Here is a 19919-nt window from a genome sequence, read left to right on the forward strand (position 1 = left end):
AGAGATTCCTTATACATTAGCCCAGCTAAACTCTGTTTAAGCTGATGGGGTCTTAGTGTACTGGTTTCTCCTTTTCTGTGTCTATTCCTGCTGCGTGGGTGGGTAAACTTGTGTTTGGATCCTAACGTCCTCTGTGTGTGAGATTACTGTTAAGTATGACAGGAAGAAAGGTTGTGTGTCAATACTGCAACAAAAAATGTTCTTAATCCTCTGAGGGGTCAGCGGTGTGCACACAATGTAGTGTTCCCTCACAGGGAAGCAGCACCCCAGATCCGGGGTGGCTGACATCCATTAAAGGGATAATAGACATCTCTTCTGTACTGGCTACTGCCAGACAAGAGAGGCAGGAGTTGAAAAAGTCTATGGCTGATTTTATGAGTAAGGATTCAGTCTTCAGGCCAGCCTTTAAGGCCCCTGTACTTGTTTCACAGAAACATGTTTTGCCCCAGGTGCTTCAATCTGACTCTGAGCATGAAATTCCAGATTTGGAAGAGGGGGAATTGGAGGTGGATATGGGGCATGGTACTCTGTCTCAGGGTGTGGAAGCCCTTATATGTTCTATTAGGGAGGTCCTTAATATCCCTGATAAGGAGACAGAAACAGTGGAGGTAGTTGTTTTTTATTGTAAAACCAAAATCTACTGTTACCTTTCCGGTCTCAAAGGAGTTAAAACACATTCTTTAAAGAGCAGTGGGTTAACCCTGACACAAAGTTTCAAGTACCTTTAAAAGGCTGCTTTTGTCCTTTCCTTTTTCCCTGGAGGATAGGAAGGATTGGGAAACTCCACCAGCAGTGGATACTTCAGTGTCCAGGCTGTCACGGAAGACGGTACTGCCTGTACCTGGAGCTATCTCCTTAAAAGAACCTGCTGATAGGAAAATTGAGACTACTCTCAAATCCATCTATACAGCAGATTGAGTGGCTCAGAGACCCACAATTGCTTGTGGATGGATTACGAGGGCCATTGTCAAATGGTCTGGTAATATACTGGACGGGTTAGACACTCTGCCTCAAACGGAAATTATCACACTACTGCAACATATTCAAGAATCTGCAAACTTTATGAGCGAAGCAATCAAGGAATTAGGCCTAATGAATGCACGTTCAGCAGCTATGACTGAGTCGGCACGCAGGGCGTTATGGCTGCGACAGTGGTCAGCGAATGCTGACTCCAAGAAAGGGGTTGAGAGTCTTCCTTTCACGCGAGAGGCCTTACTCGATGAGGAACTGAACAAGCGGCTTTCACAAGCAACAGCTGGGAAATCCACTAATCTCCCGTCTGCAGCTCCGCCAGCTAGACGCGCTTACCCAGGCTCCTCTCTGCAGTCCTTTCAGAATGCCAGGTTCAAGGGTAAGCCCAGAGATTCTTCCAATACAGCTAGGGGCACCAGAAGTAAACCTCGCAAACCAGCAGCTGCTGGTTCACAGGAGCAGAGCTCAGGCTCAGCCCCCTCTAAGCCCTCAGCATGACAGTTGGCCCCGGATCATGGGGGACTTACAGGTGGGAGCTCGCCTAAAATATTTCAGCCACATTTGGCCATATCCTTGCCAGGATCCCTGGGTAAAAGACCTAGTTCTCCAGGGCTACTGTTTGGAATTTCAAAAGCTCACACCTCACAGATTCTTCAGGTCAGGCTTTCCAGTTTCACAAGAATCAAAGGTAACCTTACAAGATGCTATTCAAATATTGTTGCTGACACAGGTCATTGTACCAATTCCACCTCAATTCCAGAACAGGGGATACTATTGCAGTCTGTTTGTGGTACCGAAAATGGACGGTTCAGTGAGGCCTATACTAAACCTCAAATCATTGAACCCATACTTACGGGTGTTCAAATTTAAGATGGAGGAAGGGGAATTCCTAATATCAAGGACACGCACCTACACATCCCTATATGGCTGCCTCATCAGGTTTATCTACGTTTTGCTCTGTAGGGACAGTCACTACCAGTTCCAGGCTCTACCCTTCGGCCTTTCAACAGCACAGAGGGTTTTCACGAAGGTTATGGCAGAGATGCTGCTGCTGCTCCGAAAACAAATGTGAACGTCGTTCCCTACCTGGACGAACTCCTAATAAAGGCCATGTCCATACAACGTTTGAAAAACAGCATCAACCTCACAACACGACTACTCACAGATCATGGTTGGATTTTAAATCTGCAGAAATCCCACCTAGAACCGACGCAGAGACTTCAGTTCCTGGAAATGATACTGGACACGGTGTCTCAGAAAGTCCTTCTCCCTGCGGACAAGGCAAAGGCAATCCAAGCAATGGTTAGGTCTATCCTGAGAATGAAACAAGAAATTATGGCCTCTTACAAGGTTATTATATATGGATGATTCCATGTGCGACCCTTCCAGCTGGATCTACTGAACAAATGGTAGGGATCTCATCTGCATATGCATCGGATTATATGTCTGTCGCCGAATGCCAGGATTTCCTTGCTGTGGTGGTTGCAGACCTCCCACCTGGTGGAGGGTTGGTCCTTCAGAATTCAGGATTGGATTCTGTTAACCACGAAAGCGAGCCTCAGAAGTTGCGGAGCAGTAACCCAAGGGGCTCAGTTCCAAGGAAGGTGGTCAACTCAGGAAGCCACGCTTCCGATCAATATTCTGGAACTCAGAGCAATTTACAATGCCCTTCTACAGGGCTCGTATCTTCTGCGGAATCAGGTCATTCAAGTACAGTCGGACAACGCCACGGCAGTGGCATACGTAAACCGACAAGGAGGAACAAAAAGCAGAGCTGCGATGAGAGGGGTATCAAAGATACTCCTTTGGGCGGAGCGAAATGCCAGGACTATATCGGCCAACTTCATTGCGGGAGTAGACAACTGGGAAGCGGATTTCCTCAGCAGGCATGATCTGCATCCGGGGGAATGGGGTCTCCATCCCCAAGCATTTAAACAGTTTACTCATCGGTGGGGCTGCCCACACATCAATCTGATGGCTTCCCGACTCAACAAGAAGCTTCTGCGCTACTGTTCCAGGACGCAGGATCCACAGGCTGTAGCAGTGAACGCTGGATTTATTGGTCAGTGTACCTGTCTCCCCCCCCACCCCCCTCCACCCACCTATTCCTCTATTCCTCTTATTTCCAGAGTTCTCAAAAGGATAAGGTGGAAAAGGGCTCAGGCAATTCAGATTGCTCCAGATTGACCACGCAGGGCCTGGCATGCAGTCCTCCTGGAAATGTTGGTAGAAGAGTCCTGGCCTCTACCACTACGGGATATTCTTCAACAAGGGCCGTTCGTCTATCCCGACTTACCTCGGCTACATTTAAAGGCATGGAAGTTGAAAGAGAGATTTTAGCCAGGAAAGGGATCCCTGGCAAGGTTGTTTCTACGATGATTCAAGCCAGGAAGGCGGTCACGTCAAAACATTACCATTGCATATGGAATAAATATGTTTCTTGGTGTGAAGATGTTCAACTATCGATTTTAATCTGGGACGGTTATTGCTCTTCCTGCAAGCAGGTGTGGACATGGGCCTGCGTCTAGGTTTGCTTAAGGTACAGATTTTGGCTTTGTCCATTTTCTTCCAGAAACATTTGGCCAATATTCTGGAAGTTCAGACCTTCTTGAAGGGTGTTCTTCATATCCAACCACCATTTGTCCCTCCCACGGCACCATGGGATCTCAACTTGGTTCTGACATATCTCCAATCGGACTGGTTTGAACCACTGCACAAGGTGGATCTGAAGTATCAAACGTGGAAGACTGTCATGTTACTGGCCCTGGCTTCGGTGAGGCATGTTTCGGAGTTGAAGGCCTTATCCTTTAAGAGCCCTTACCTGGTTTTTCGTGACGATCGAGCGGAGCTCAGGACTCAGCAAAGATTCTTGCCTAAGGTGGTATCGGCTTTCCATATCAACCAGTCGATAGTGGTTCCAGTCATCACTGATAAGGCTGTTGCTCCGAAGTCCTTCGATGTGGTTCGAGCTCTGAGGATCTATGTCAAAAAGATGGCTAGTCACCGGAAGTCTGACTCACTTTTGGTTTTATATGATGTAAAAAAAAATTGTCTTTCCTGCTTCTAAGCAGTCGATTTGCACGCTGGATTAGGCTTGTGATCCAGCTGGCTTATTCTTCGGCGGCCTTGCCGATGCCGAAATCTATTCAGGCCCACTCTACTAGGTCGATGGGTTCGTCTTGGGCGGCTGCCCAGGGTGTTTCTGCCTTGCAGCTCTGCAGAGCTGCAACCTGGTCCGGAACACACCAGTGAGCACGCCTGTAATAGGTGAAACGGTCCGTCTGGTGAGGGTATTGGGCAGCGCGCAGCCCATACACATTTACTGTGGTATCTTGGTCACGTAAGCACCCATTTGGGCTGTGAAATATTTATCTAAGCTTATTATTTTTTTTTATATACTGTTAAACAAGCTATCATATGTTACCTGTGTGGTGGAAATCTCCTTCAGAATACTAACCATTGTGCTCCGTTTATGTATTGTTTGCGCAGATACTCTTCAGGTGGAGGTTCATGTGCCTCCTTTAAGGGGATCTGCTCCTTCTGTGGAATCTTTTGTACAGCATGTGGTGTCACTAATAGTTACTGGTTTACCATGAATAAGATCTTTATACTATCTCTTGTGCTTGCTGCCTTGTACTGATAAATGCATGATAACCCATGTGCCTGATTTTGTGCGAACTGCTAATTGTCTGCACGGTATGAGACATTGTGGATAATCAACATTCTGGTTATATTTGCATTAATCCTGACTGACACATTAGTTAGAATCTCATACCATTTTTGATATGGTGATATTACAATGAAAACGCATGAAGAACCTTGTGTTTTACCTTATAGTGAGAGATCTGTTCTTTTGGAGCTTTTTGCAAAGATCTTTGTTTACAAATCTGCAAACTATGTAAACAGTACTGGGCCCTACAGACACGGCGATACGCCGCTGAGCTGCCCGACTGCCGATACGGCAGACGGGCGGCGGGGGGGGGGGGGGGGGGTCAGTGGCGGGGGAGTGAAGTTTCTTCACTCCCCCCGTCATCCGGCTCCATGGCAATGCAGGCAAATATGGACGAGATCGTCCATATTGGCCTGCATGCACAGGCGACGGGGCACCAGCGATGAATGAGCGCAGGGCCGCGCATCGTTCATCGCTTCTGCCTCCACACTGAAAGATATGAACGGTATCGCGTTCATTAATGAACAAGATCATTCATATCTTGCAGTGTTATCGCCCAGGGTGTAGGGCGCATAACAGTGCTAACTAGTAGAAAACCTTCTCCTATGTACAGAAATTCAATTTATCTGTCTACATATTTTCTCCTTTCACCACCAACTAGTGATTTTCTTCTCAGCAGGGTGTTAACCCAATTTCTATTAATCTTAATTTTTACAATTTTTACTATTCTTGCACATCTGTGCATGTGTGCTCTCTCATCCAGGATTTGTCTCTTTTATAGAGACAGATAGGTGCACGAGCTCCCCTGGACAGCAGAAGTACACTTTCCTATTTCAAGGAACAAGTACTCTCTCATTCAGCAGATTACTGCCACACTCCACAGGATACGCCCAATCTTGTTTGTTCTTGGAAGCAAATCTCTGGTAGGCCTGGTTAGTACTTATTCGGGAGACTACCAAGGAATACCAGGTGCAGTAAACACACTTGCTGAACAGCAGAAGGAATAGTTCCTCTCCTCTTATACGTTTTCTATATACACATTTAGAAACATTTCTGTTTCTGATACTTGGTAATAAAATAGACTTTTAGTGCTTCATCTGTTGATTTCTTAAAATTGCAAAGTGCAAATATGGTGACAATAGTAATTTTGTTACCAGTTTCTCCCCTTCTAAGCAGAACAAGCAGTTATTACATACTCTGCTGAATAAAAAGCCTATGGGGACACCTCTGTTGAAATCTTAAAACAGATGGTCATTAAAAACCACACAAGGCAACAAAATTATATTTTATCATCTTTAAGGAGTAATTAACAGTATATAAGACCTTTTCATACGATACCACTTTGGTATTAGTAAGCCTGTCAAAATTATTTGTATAAACTGATGGGCTTTTTCCCCACTATATAAAAGATAAGAGTAATAATAATCATTTTTCACCAAGGCAAGATATTTTGCATATTGTTCATCAATAAGTAGTATATTGGTTGTCACATGTATTTTAATAGGAACCTATTAAAAGTTAAATGTTATCGTTATATAATTTTACTAAATAAGAGTGCCCCAGCACAGTCTTTCCTTTTTTTCTTTCATTTTTCATGTAATCTTTACTGACTCTGGGAGCACCACCGACCTTATATTAACACATAATTTGGAATTAATAACTTTTTGTACTGTCGGTATCAGACTATAAACCTCTGATGAGGTTCTGTCTGTAACATCTAACCTGTGCGGAACGTCTCTTTTTTTGTATTAATTTAGCTCTGCAGAGCTGCAACCTGTTCTGGAACAAATACATTTGTGAAGTTTTACAAGTTTGATATGTTGGCTTCAGTTTGGTCACTTGGTTGTGCAGAGGTCTTCGCATTCTCCCACTCGGTCTGGGAGCTTTGGGTCTTCCCCATGGCACTAAGACCTTCCCAGTATCCCCTAGGACATTAGAGAAAATAGGGTTTTCCTTTAAAAGGTAAATCCTTTTCTCGTAGTCCGTAGGGGATTCTGGGCGCACGCCCATTGCTTCGTTTCTTCCTCAAGCAGTTGTTCTTGTGTGGCTGTTGTTGGTTTAGCTGTTGTTTTCCCTGTTTTACGGTTATGGTTGCATAATGCTGTTTCTCGTTGTGCTTATGCTGGTTCGTTATCTCACCACTTTTCTTGTCTATAGTTTCATCCTCTCTCAGTATGTCCGTCTCCTCGGGCACAATTTTCCTAGACTTAGTCTGTAGGTGGAGGCATAGAGGGGAGGAGCCAGCACACTCTGAAGATTTTTTAAGTGCCAAGGCTCCAGTGGACCCATCTATACCCCATGGTACTAAGACCATTCCAGTATCCCCTACGGACTACGATAAATGGTTTTACTGGTAGGTAATTAAAATCCTATTTTTATTTATACAGTAGATACATATTACTCAGCACTTTACAGGGAATTATGTAGCCATTGACATCAGTCCCTGACCCATTCAGCTTACGGTCTACTTTCTCTACCACATGAGCACAGACTGAACAGTTTAAGCACAATCCATTTAACATAACAGCATGTTTTTAGACTATGGGAAGAAACAGACACAAACACATGCAGAACGAACAGTCTCCACAAAGATTGCAGCCTGGTTGGACTATGCGAAAGCAGTGTTATTGTGCCACCATGCCCATGTTTTTATTTATGTCTTATTTCAATTTAACTAGAAATCGAACATATATTGATTAGAGCATTATTGCATCCATTTTGACTACATACAAGTTCTTCACTTATTTCAGGATTTTGAAAAACATGAAAGTGTTGATTTCACTCCCCAAAAAAAGACCTTCATGAAATTAAAAGATTGCATTGAACTTTTTACAACAAAGGAAAAGCTAGGTGCTGAAGATCCATGGTAAGTTCAACCACTTCAAAGGAGACCCGTCATGTAAGGCTATATATGCAGCAATCCATTTAGACCATTTTCAAGACCAGTGACATTTTTCTGCGCATGCTGCATAGATTTGCCCATCACACATGTTGCCAAATTGGGCACACATCCAGCTGTGACTACGGTACCTATTTAATTGTATTGCTTTTACTACTCGACTGCATATAGTTTTTACATCTTTCTCTTCATAATCATTCACTGTCCCATTAGTTTAAAGAAAAGCACAGCATCTAATTTAGTGATCACCGGCTGCTTTGCAGAGCAGCGGTGATCACAGGATCTCCCAGCTGATCTCCCTGGAATCTGGACAGTTGGTAGATATGCAGTAATCAGTGTATCACTATACAAAACTATACTGAAGATCTAACTATTGTACCCTTCTGTACAGCCTCTGACTTTTGCTTCTAATTATGGCTAGCACTTGGAGGCATTGATGCCATTAACTTGTTTAACTCGTATACTGAAGTATCTTCAGCACAAATAACTGATGTGTTAATCATGATAATAAATTATGCTATTAATGTAAGTTGAAAAACTTTGCATGCCTGTGTAGGTTGCACGGATCAAATAAAACCTATATTTTTTTCTTAGGTACTGTCCGAATTGCAAAGAACATCAGCAAGCAACCAAAAAATTAGATCTTTGGTCTTTGCCTCCTGTTTTAGTGGTGCACTTGAAACGCTTCTCATATAGTAGATATATGAGGGATAAGTTGGATACACTAGTTGATTTTCCTGTAAGGTAAGTTAATTTAAATGATTGTGTTCTCACAGTAATTGCTTGTCGGGAGGATGTATAAGCACAAACCGTATGTTTGTTAATATGAGTCTTGAGATGAAAATAAAGGGAGCTGTGCTATAATATAATAGAGTATTACAATAATGCAGCTCTACACAAAAACAGAACAAAGTTGTCGACTACTATCTCAGAGGAAGTGAGAGCAGCAGAACAGGTTGCATGGTAGCAGCTATTCTCATTACCATGCCCTCTCTCCCCTCTGACTGTTCTCTTCGCCCAAAGGCAAACACAGAGGGAAGAGTGAGATTGACACTTTTTCTGACACTTCGTCCATCACATTTCCTTATATATGTAGAACCCATAGTTCTCTTCGCAGCAACAGAATAACCTGAGACCAGATATGACTAGCACACAACTGTTTTGTCCACCTCTCTGTAATCACAGTTTAAAAGTCAAATTGTAAAACAGTTTGTGCATTGTAGATATAGAAGTACAAGTACAGGAACCTGACAAGACAATTATTTTGGAGTCATTCTTCTCTTGACTCAAATGTTTTGATTTGTTTTGTCCTATATTACTGATGATTAACATTTTATTCAAGTTCTAAATGTAATATTATGTGGTGTTGATTAAATCGTGTTTTGTTTTTCATGGATTTTGACTTGCATCTTTTTCCTCAACAGTGATTTGGACATGTCAAAGTTCCTCATAAATCCCAATGCAGGACCTTGTTGCTACAATTTAATTGCTGTGTCAAACCACTATGGAGGAATGGGAGGCGGACATTGTAAGTCCGTTCGTTTTGTTTCGTCGTTTCTTTTGTTTACAGATTTTACAAACTAACTAGTATCAATAATTTTATTGAAAAATTTCCACCTGAGAAATGAACCATACCCCAAAAATTTTATTTCAACTCCAGTGCTCTTGCAGACTTTTCTGTGAGGCACTACATGGTAATTCTTTTTTCTCTTACATCATAGAGGATGCTGTGGTCCATATTAGTACCATGGGTTATAGACTGGTCCACAAGGAGCCATTGGCACTTTAAGAGTTTAACAGTGTGGGCTGGCTCCTCCCTCTATGCCCCTCCTACCAGACTCAGTTTAGAAAATGTGCCCGAAGGAGCTGGTCACAGCTAGGGGAGCTCTACAGAGCTTTCTTACTAAAAGTTTATTTTAGAGTTTTTATTTTACAGGGAGGCTGTTAGCAACAGCCTCCCTGCATCGAGGGACTGAGGGGGGGGAGAGCAGTGTCTGCCCTGCGGGGTCTGAGCCACTGTCTCCGCTCACTGGATACTGAGCTCCAGAGGGGATAGATCGCTTCCCGCCGCAGGGGAACGCTCACCCCCTTGCAGAGCTGAAGTTTGTGGCGAGTGAGTCACCGACCCCCCTAGCAAGCAGGGGTCCGGTGTGTAGATGGCGGCTACAGGGTAGGAGCGCAGTACTAACTGTGCTCCGGGGGAGGCTCAGCGGTACTTAGGTGCAGTGCTGTGAGGGGTGCCCTGACCCTACACTGACCAGAAAGCCGGTCGGGGTCTGCGGATCTCAGCCAGCAAAAAATCCTCAGGCCAGTATAATCTTGGAAGAGCGGGAAGACAGCGCCATTAAGGGGGCGGAGCTTCTCCTCAGAGCGGACCCAGCAGCATTCAACGCCATTTTCCTGCCTGCAGACACGCTGCCAGTGGAAGAGCAGTCCCTCCAGAGCAACTCCAGCTATCTGTACGATACCAGGGGGTTGTAGAAGGGAGGGGTGGCTGTGTAAGACTGTCACCTATTAAGGGACACAGTCAGCGCTGGTTAAAGGTCTCCCTATACGTATATAGCGCTGTGTGTGGGTTGGCTCCAATCTCTGTCTCTCTCTGCCATTCTTGGGGGGGAAACTCTGTCTGCCCTGTACCCTGTGTGTATGTAGGGTGTACAAGCAAACATGTCTATAGACTCTCATATGCTGCAGAGGATTTATCTTCTCAGGAAGATCCCATTCCATGTAATCAGGATTGCACTGTTGTAGCGAAGATTCCAGCTAGAGAAATGGAGTGGTTAACCTCTCTTAGGGGGGCTATTTCTCAGATTTCTGAACGGGTTGCAAGGTCTGAGCATGCAACTCAGGTGTTGCAGTACTCTATGGCAGTATGGTCTAACACTGCTCCCTCGGGGCCCCCTGCGGTACATTCTCACAAACTTGCTCTTGCTCAAATTATGCAGGATGACACGGATACCGATTCTGACACAGCAGACGGTGATGGGGATGTGTCAAGAGGGACAGCATCACTTGCTAAGGGGGTGCAGTTAATGATTGAGACCATGCGGGATGTGTTACATATTTCTGACACACCTCCTGAGCAGGTTGAGGAGGCCTTTTTCACGGACAGTAAGAAAGCCCCTCTCATCTTCCCGGCATCTAAGGAATTAAATGCTATATTTGAAAAAGCCTGGGAAAACCCGGAGAGAAAATTCCAGATCCCTAAAAGGGTCCTGGTTGCTTTTCCCTTCCCGGAAGATGATAGAAAACAAATGGGAGTCCCCGCCTATAGTTGACGCCTCTGTCTCCAGGCTGTCAAAACAGGTGGTATTGCCAGTCTCGGTATCTACCACGTTGAAACACCCGGCTGATCGCAAAGTGGATCCTATGCTCAAATCCTTATACACGGCTTCAGGGGCTATACTGCGGCCTACTATTGCCTGTGCATGGATTTCTAAAGCTATAGCCAAGTGGTCAGTCGCTCTGCAGGAGAACTTGACTACGAAGGATAAAGGTGAAGTTGATTTGTTTTTACGTAACAGACAGGATTCTGCAGGGTTCTTGGTAGCATTCATGAAGAACCTGGGTTCCATGGCTGCGGGGATCTCCTCCATGTCTGTCTCGGCTCGCAGGGGTCTCTGGTCTGCCAATGGTCTGCTGACGCGGAATCCAGGAAAATATGGAGAGCCTACTTTACAGGTCAGGCTCTGTTTGGGGAGGCACTGGATGCGTGGATTGCCACGGCTACCGCGGGTAAGTCTCCTTTTCTCCCCTCAGCTGCACCGGCTACGAAGAAGCCTTTTACTCCCAACACGTCACAGTCCTTTCGACCCGCGAGGCTTAGAAAGAACAAGCCTTCTCACACCTCCTTTAGAGGTGGTCGTGCCAAATCCAAAAAGCCTGCTCCCGCAGGTTCCCAGGACCAGAAGCCGGCTTCTGGTACCTCAAAGTCCTCAGCATGACGGTGGACCGCACAGTCTGGAGGTAGGTCAGGTGGGGGGAGCAAGACTCCGGCATTTCAGCCACATCTGGGTGTCGTCGGGCCTGGACCCCTGGATAACAGGATATTGTGTCCAGGGGGTACAGGCTGGAGCTTCAAACTATCCCGCTTCACCGTTTCTTCAAATCAGGCTTGCCAGCTTTGCCGGCAGACAGAGCTATTCTTCTGGACACTATCCAAAAATTGGTATTGTCCGAGGTCATGGTCACCGCACCAGGCCTATCTCACGTTTGCACTGTTAGACGATCACAGTCAGTTTCAGGCACTTCCATTCGGTCTCTCCACGGCACCGAGGGTCTTCACCAAGGTGATGGCAGAGATGATGGTTCTCATCCACAAGAAGGGGTGAACATAGGGGGTAATTCCAAGTTGATCGCAGCAGGAAATTTTTTAGCAGTTGTGCAAAACCATGTGCAGTGCAGGGGGGGCAGATTTAACATGTGCAGAGAGAGTTAGATTTGGGTGTGGTGTGTTCAATCTGCAATCTAATTTGCAGTGTAAAAATAAAGCAGCCAGTATTTATCCTGCACAGAAACAAAATAACCCACCCAAATCTAACTCTCTCTGCACATGTTATATCTGCCCCCCCCCCCCCCCTCAGTGCACATGGTTTTGCCCAATTGCTAAAAAATTTCCTGCTGCGATCAACTTGGAATTACCCCCATAATTCCGTATCTGGACGATCTGCTGATCAAGGCATCGTCCAGAGATAAGTTGTTAAGATCCATTTCTCTCACGACACATCTGCTAAAGGAGCACGGTTGGATCCTGAACCTTCCGAAGTCTCTTCTGGAGCCGACAAGGGGGCTGTCTTTCCTGGGGATGATCCTCGACACAGAGGTGCAGAGGGTGTTTCTACCAGTGGAGAAAGCGTTGGTGATTCAAACAATGGTCCGGGATGTCTTGAAGCCTGCCCGGGTATCGGTTCATCAGTGCACCCGCCATCTGGGGAAGATGGTTGCCACCTACGAGGCTCTGCAGTACGGAAGGTTTCATGCTCGATCCTTTCAGGTGGATCTCTTGGACCAGTGGTCGGGATCTCACCTACATATGCACCAGAGGTCTGTCACCGAAAGCCAGGATTTCGCTCCTCTGGTGGCTTCAACTACCACACCTTCTGGAGGGCTGAAGGTTCGGAGTTCAGGACTGGATCCTTCTAACCACGGATGCAAGTCTAAGAGGTTGGGGAGCAGTCACTCAGGGGGAAACCTTCCAAAGAAGGTGGTCAAGTCAAGAATCCCTTCTCCAGATAAACATCCTGGAGTTAAGCATACAGAAAAAAAAAATTATAGCTTTTGCATGATGTAATAAAGAAGAGCTGGCTAGACCAGTATGTAATATAAACCGTAAGTCTAAAACATTGTTGCTTTTGTCCTTATTAAATTCTCCATACCTACTAAGCAGAAACCCAGGATTCAGTATTGTGCTCATCATGGGCCTAATTCAGGGTTGATCGCAAAAGCAAAATCTTTCTCTAATGGGCAAAACTATGTTGTACTGCAGGAGGGGCAGATATAACGTGCAGAGAGAGTTAGATTTGGGTGTAGTGTGTTGAAACTGAAATATAAATTACATTGTAAAAATAATGCAATCCATATTTACCCTGCACTGAAACAATATGGTTGAAGTGTTTGATCAGTTTCCATTACACCAATATGATTAGATGAAACCATGGTCATTTATATGTCCATACCCACATTGATGTCTCTTATTCTAACTGGGAACATGAGCCCCTCCCCCCCCCTCAAAAAAAGATTACGGTTTTGCTTGTATTCTCAGTAATGGTCATATAGAGTGTGTCTCCCAGTTATGTTCAGATGACATCTTTTCCTCCTCAGGTGCTCCATCCATAATGAAAGTGTAACTATATATTTATTACATTGAGTGGCCTCGTTGTGAAGTATAAAGCCTTGACATGCTCAAGTGCACTTATTTGTCACATTTCAAGGTATACACCTGGTCCCAGGTCCTTGGAACTGTCCAAATAAAGGAGGGGGGGGCCTCTACTTTTGTAAGTTTGCGATCAACATACAGTGTGTGTATGTGTACGTATGTGTGTGTGTGTGTGTATATATATATATATATATATATATATATAGATGTGTGTGTGTATGTATATATATATATATATATATATATATATATACATATATATATATATTACACACACACTACCGTTCAAAAGTTTGGGTCACCCAGACAATTTCATGATTTCCATGGAAACTCACTTTTATCGAATGACTTGCAAAATGAATAAAACATATAGTAGGTTAGAAATATTGATTTATTGATGTTTATTTGAAATAATAATTTTGTCCTTTAAACTTTGCTTTCGTCAAAGAATGCTCCCTTTGCAGCAATTACAGCATTGCAGACCTTTGGCATTCTAGCTATTAATTTGTTGAGGTAATCTGAAGAAATTTCACCCCATGCTTCCTGAAGCACCTCCTACAAGTTGGATTGGCTCGATGGGCACTTCTTGCGTACCATACGGTCAAGCTGCTCCCACAACAGCTCAATAGGGTTGTGATCTGGTAACTGCGCTGGCCACTCCATTACAGACAGAATACCAGATGCCTGCTTCTTCCCTAAATAGTTCTTGCATAATTTGGAGGTGTGCTTTGGGTCATTGTCTTGTTGTAAGAGGAAATTGGCTCCAATCAAGTGCTGTCCACAGGGCATGGCATTGCAACATGGAGTGATAGCCTTCCTTATTCAAAATCCCTTTTACCTTGTACAGATCTCCCACTTTACCAGCACCAAAGCAGCCCCAGACCATCACATTACCTCCACCATGCTTGACAGATAGCGTCAGCATCTCTTCCAGCATCTTTTCACTTGTTCTGTATCTCCCAAATGATGTTCTCTGTGATCCAAACACCTCAAACTTCGATTCGTCTGTCCATAACACTTTTTTCCAATCTTCCTCTATCCAATGTCTGTGTTCTTTTGACCATATTAATCTTTTCCTTTTATTGTCCAGTCTCAGATATGGCTTTTTCTTTGCCACTCTGCATTGAAGGCCAGCATCCCGGAGTCGCCTCTCCACTGTAGACGTTGACACTGGCGTTTTGCGGGTACCATTTAATGAAGCTGCCAGTTGAGGACCTGTGAGACGTCTATTTCTCAAACTAGAGACTCTAATGTACTTGTCTTCTTGCTCAGTTGTGCACCGGGGCCTCCCACTTCTCTTTCTACTCTGGTTAGAGCCTGTTCTCTGTAGGGAGTAGTACACAACGTTGTAGGAAATGTTCAGTTTCTTGGCAATTTCTCGCATGGAATAGCCTTCATTTCTAAGAACAAGAATCGACTGTCGAGTTTCACATGAAAGTTCTCTTTTTCTTGCCATTTTGAGAGTATAATCAAACCCACAAATGTGATGCATCAAATACTCATCTAGCTCAAAGGAAGGTCAGTTTTATAGCTTCTCTAACGAGCAAACCCGTTTTCAGCTGTGCTAACATAATTGCACAAGGGTTTTCAAGGGTTTTCTAATCATCCATTAGTCTTCTAACGCGATTAGCAAACACAATTTACCATTAGAACACTGGAGTGATGTTTGCTGGAAATGGGCCTCTATACACCTATGTAGATATTCTATTAAAAAACAGACGTTTGCAGCTAGTATAGTCATTTACCACATTAACAACGTATATAGCTATTTCTGATTAATGTTATCTTCATTTGAAAAAAACAGTGCTTTTCTTTTAAAAAAAACGGAATTTTCTAAGTGACCCCAAACTTTTGAACGGTAGAGAGAGTGTGTGTGTGTGTATATGTATAAATTATATATATATATATATATATATTGTCAAAAAATGGAGAGCGCACTCTTAATTATATAAGAAGTAACAACTTTTTACTTTGTAGCATTTGATTACATACATTAAGGTTAAAATTCATCAGCATGGTGTTTCCACCGCAACTTAGCCGGTATATCTCCCGAACCACTGCTCGTCTGGCCTCCGGCTCTGAATCCGGGGGATGACGTCACGGCGTCTACGTCACTTAGCCACGCCCAACGCGTTTCGTACGTCAGGTACTTCGTCAGGGGGTGTGGTTAGTTAACAACTTGGACTCTTTATATACCCATTCTGGGTGTTGTTCTCAATAAATCAATTATAGCATGATTAAGCTTAAAAACACAAATAGACATTACATATACTTTCTAAAACATTAACATTCCACAATTGTATCACAGAATATAAACTCAAATTATTCACATTTTCGTTAAAAGTTATCCATGATTAATATTAACCTTATGCGATTTTACGTCCATGAACCTATTAATTTAACATCACAGCTGAAGTCCGTGTCTTATATTGATAATCAGCAAATCAGTTCATAAGATCCCTTTACATAGAAGTGTGTATCTTATCCTCTATAGAAAACGTTAGTATAGTATTCTCTCTAACATCTACCCATGGAAACTAATCGTTATATTCTTTTAAAAGGATAAATGTGTCCACTCTCTTCAGTCAGCTGCCGTGTACATGCTAATCGAGCACACCAGTCGGGACGTAGTCGCTGCCACTGGTATACTCTAACATGCATGCCCACGGCATCAGCCTTCCAAGAATGGCACAATATCACAACCTTCATTAAGACCATCTGGGGCCAGTGTATTTAGTGTGTAGATCCAAAAGGTTTCTCGCTTTGAAAGCAGATTGAGAATGTTACCTTTCCTCTCGTCCAACTCTATACGTTCAATAGCTTTAAATGAAAAACCTCTTAATTGTGAGTCACAGCAACTCGCGAAGTGTCGTGGCACACTATGATTTTCAACTTTATGAGCAATATTACGTGTGTGCTCCAAAATTCTTAATTTAAGCACTCGCTTAGTTTTGCCTACATAGCGTTTCCCGCATTTACACTCTAAAAGATAGATTACATATGTACTCAGACAGCTTAATTTCCCCTTGATTTTCCATGATTTAGTGTTATTGGAATTAAAAAATTGTTTATGATCCCTATTCACATATTGACATACTTTACATTTAGTACATGCATAAAATCCCTCTAATTTATCAGTTCGTGGTACAGTAACTTTCTTCAAATTACTGGGAGCTAATTTACTCTTAAGGGAACAGGATTTTCTAAATACTACCTGTGGGTGTGGTGGAATCACTTTCTGTAATATCGGGTCTAGATGTAAAACATCCCAATGTTTCTGTAAGATCTTTTTAATAACATTTCCTTTGGTATTGTACTTAGTTATAAATGGAATGGAGAATCTCTCCTGGTCATGTTCTCTTTGTTTATACGTTACTAATTCAGATCTATTTCTTTCTTTTGCCTATTAAAGGCACCCTCGATCACTTGTACAGGGTATTTTTTATTTCTAAACCGTTCTTTATATATATCAGCCTGCTCTTCAAACTTAGTTAAATCAGAACAATTCCGTCGGAGTCTAATGAACTGTGAATAAGGTATATTGTCTACCCATTTCTTATAATGGCAGCTATGATAATGTATATAACTATTGCGGTCTGTTTTCTTAATATGTGTGTAAGTTTTCACCTTTCCACCATCCATACAATCCGTACTATCCAATACCAAGTCTAAAAATTCTATCTTGGTTTTTTGAAAATTGGAAGTAAACCGCAAATTGAATATATTATTATTTAGATGCGTCATAAACTCATTAAACCTTGTCTCACTGCCAGACCACACTATCACAATGTCATCTATAAATCTTTTATAAAAACACATAGATGATATGAAGGGATTGTTATTTTCAATTACTTGCTCCTCCCACTTTCCCAGATAGAGATTCGCCAGACTTTCAAAAAACCGGTATGAGGCATTATCATCTCCCAAACATAATGGTCAAACGAGACGTTTTTTTCCCAGAAACCAGACTTGGGGGGAAAGGAAAGATTTGGGAGTAGCGGAAGTAGAATCCAGTCCAGGGACCAGTATGAAAAGAAAGAAAGAAGATTCAAAAGAGGAAAAAGGGGAGGAAAAAGGAACAAAAATGAGACGACAGAACCCACGGTAGAATTAGATATATTTAATTTATCGGAATACACCCTAAGTAAAATGGAATTGAGCTTACTATCTAGAGGTTTGTCGTTTGCCCCAAATATGGTCCCAAATGGTTTTGAATTATTTATCGATTTAAACAAGTTTGTGAGGTCTCTTACATTAAAGCGTCATTTTTCAAAAAACAATAAGCAGGATTTAATAACTAATAACCCTAAAGAAAAAATTTTTAAGAAAAAATCCACCTATTATCCTATAGAATCCAGGGGTAGCTTCATTGACACTTTCTCATCTTTAATAAAAAAAGATTTGGAACAATTATGTAGATCGGAAAATAAGATCAGAGATAATTTGTCCCAAGGAGAAAGAGTCGCATTAAAAGCTTTGGAAGAGAACCCGGAAATAGTTATAAAAATGGCAGATAAAGGGGGAGGAATTGTAATTTTAAATAGAAAAGATTATCTGGAGGAATGTTACAGACTCCTTGAAGATAGTGTCACCTATAGAAAACTCAAAGAAGATCCAACAGATAGAATAATTGAGGAAATCAGATTATTGTTAGTCAGAGGGATTAATAGTTCAAGTATTACTGAAGAGGAATATACCTTTTTATTTAACCCTCACCCGCGAATCCCTATTTTTTATAGTTTACCAAAAGTGCATAAAAGGCTACTGAAACCCCCGGGTCGTCCCATCATCTCAGGGATAGGTTCAGTAAGTTCAAAAATCTCTGAATTTGTTGATGCACATATTAAAAAATATGTAATATCATTGAAGTCCTTTACAAAGGATTCAACACATATTATAAATGAGTTAGATAATTTCCATTGGGATAATGCGTTCTCATGGGCTACTATCGACATAGAAGCACTCTATACAAGCATACCCCATGTGGGAGGGATTGCAGCGGTAAAATCCTTTTTGGATACAGATGAGAGTGTCACTGAGAACAGAAAATCATTTATTTTGGATTGTATAAAATATATTATGGAGAACAATTATTTCAAATTTCAGGAGACATTTTTTAATCAGGAGTGTGGGGTAGCAATGGGTACGCCATACGCACCAAGTCTGGCGAATCTCTATCTGGGAAAGTGGGAGGAGCAAGTAATTGAAAATAACAATCCCTTCATATCATCTATGTGTTTTTATAAAAGATTTATAGATGACATTGTGATAGTGTGGTCTGGCAGTGAGACAAGGTTTAATGAGTTTATGACGCATCTAAATAATAATATATTCAATTTGCGGTTTACTTCCAATTTTCAAAAAACCAAGATAGAATTTTTAGACTTGGTATTGGATAGTACGGATTGTATGGATGGTGGAAAGGTGAAAACTTACACACATATTAAGAAAACAGACCGCAATAGTTATATACATTATCATAGCTGCCATTATAAGAAATGGGTAGACAATATACCTTATTCACAGTTCATTAGACTCCGACGGAATTGTTCTGATTTAACTAAGTTTGAAGAGCAGGCTGATATATATAAAGAACGGTTTAGAAATAAAAAATACCCTGTACAAGTGATCGAGGGTGCCTTTAATAGGGCAAAAGAAAGAAATAGATCTGAATTAGTAACGTATAAACAAAGAGAACATGACCAGGAGAGATTCTCCATTCCATTTATAACTAAGTACAATACCAAAGGAAATGTTATTAAAAAGATCTTACAGAAACATTGGGATGTTTTACATCTAGACCCGATATTACAGAAAGTGATTCCACCACACCCACAGGTAGTATTTAGAAAATCCTGTTCCCTTAAGAGTAAATTAGCTCCCAGTAATTTGAAGAAAGTTACTGTACCACGAACTGATAAATTAGAGGGATTTTATGCATGTACTAAATGTAAAGTATGTCAATATGTGAATAGGGATCATAAACAATTTTTTAATTCCAATAACACTAAATCATGGAAAATCAAGGGGAAATTAAGCTGTCTGAGTACATATGTAATCTATCTTTTAGAGTGTAAATGCGGGAAACGCTATGTAGGCAAAACTAAGCGAGTGCTTAAATTAAGAATTTTGGAGCACACACGTAATATTGCTCATAAAGTTGAAAATCATAGTGTGCCACGACACTTCGCGAGTTGCTGTGACTCACAATTAAGAGGTTTTTCATTTAAAGCTATTGAACGTATAGAGTTGGACGAGAGGAAAGGTAACATTCTCAATCTGCTTTCAAAGCGAGAAACCTTTTGGATCTACACACTAAATACACTGGCCCCAGATGGTCTTAATGAAGGTTGTGATATTGTGCCATTCTTGGAAGGCTGATGCCGTGGGCATGCATGTTAGAGTATACCAGTGGCAGCGGCTACGTCCCGACTGGTGTGCTCGATTAGCATGTACACGGCAGCTGACTGAAGAGAGTGGACACATTTATCCTTTTAAAAGAA

The 19919-nt window shown here is 42.3% G+C and overlaps 1 protein-coding gene across 6 annotated transcripts in view; it reads left to right on the top strand.

The window, feature by feature from the left end:
* USP15 (ubiquitin specific peptidase 15) overlaps positions 1 to 19919 on the top strand; it is a 258720-nt gene that overhangs the window by 234048 nt on the left and 4753 nt on the right. For all 6 annotated transcript variants that reach the window (XM_063927377.1, XM_063927378.1, XM_063927379.1 and 3 more), the window contains 3 exons: positions 7393 to 7508; positions 8136 to 8285; positions 8966 to 9069. In XM_063927377.1, the coding sequence (XP_063783447.1) occupies positions 7393 to 7508; positions 8136 to 8285; positions 8966 to 9069 (370 nt within the window). The remainder of the gene's footprint in view (positions 1 to 7392; positions 7509 to 8135; positions 8286 to 8965; positions 9070 to 19919) is intronic.

Source organism: Pseudophryne corroboree, chromosome 6 (genome assembly GCF_028390025.1).
Source record: "Pseudophryne corroboree isolate aPseCor3 chromosome 6, aPseCor3.hap2, whole genome shotgun sequence".
NCBI lineage: Eukaryota > Metazoa > Chordata > Amphibia > Anura > Myobatrachidae > Pseudophryne > Pseudophryne corroboree.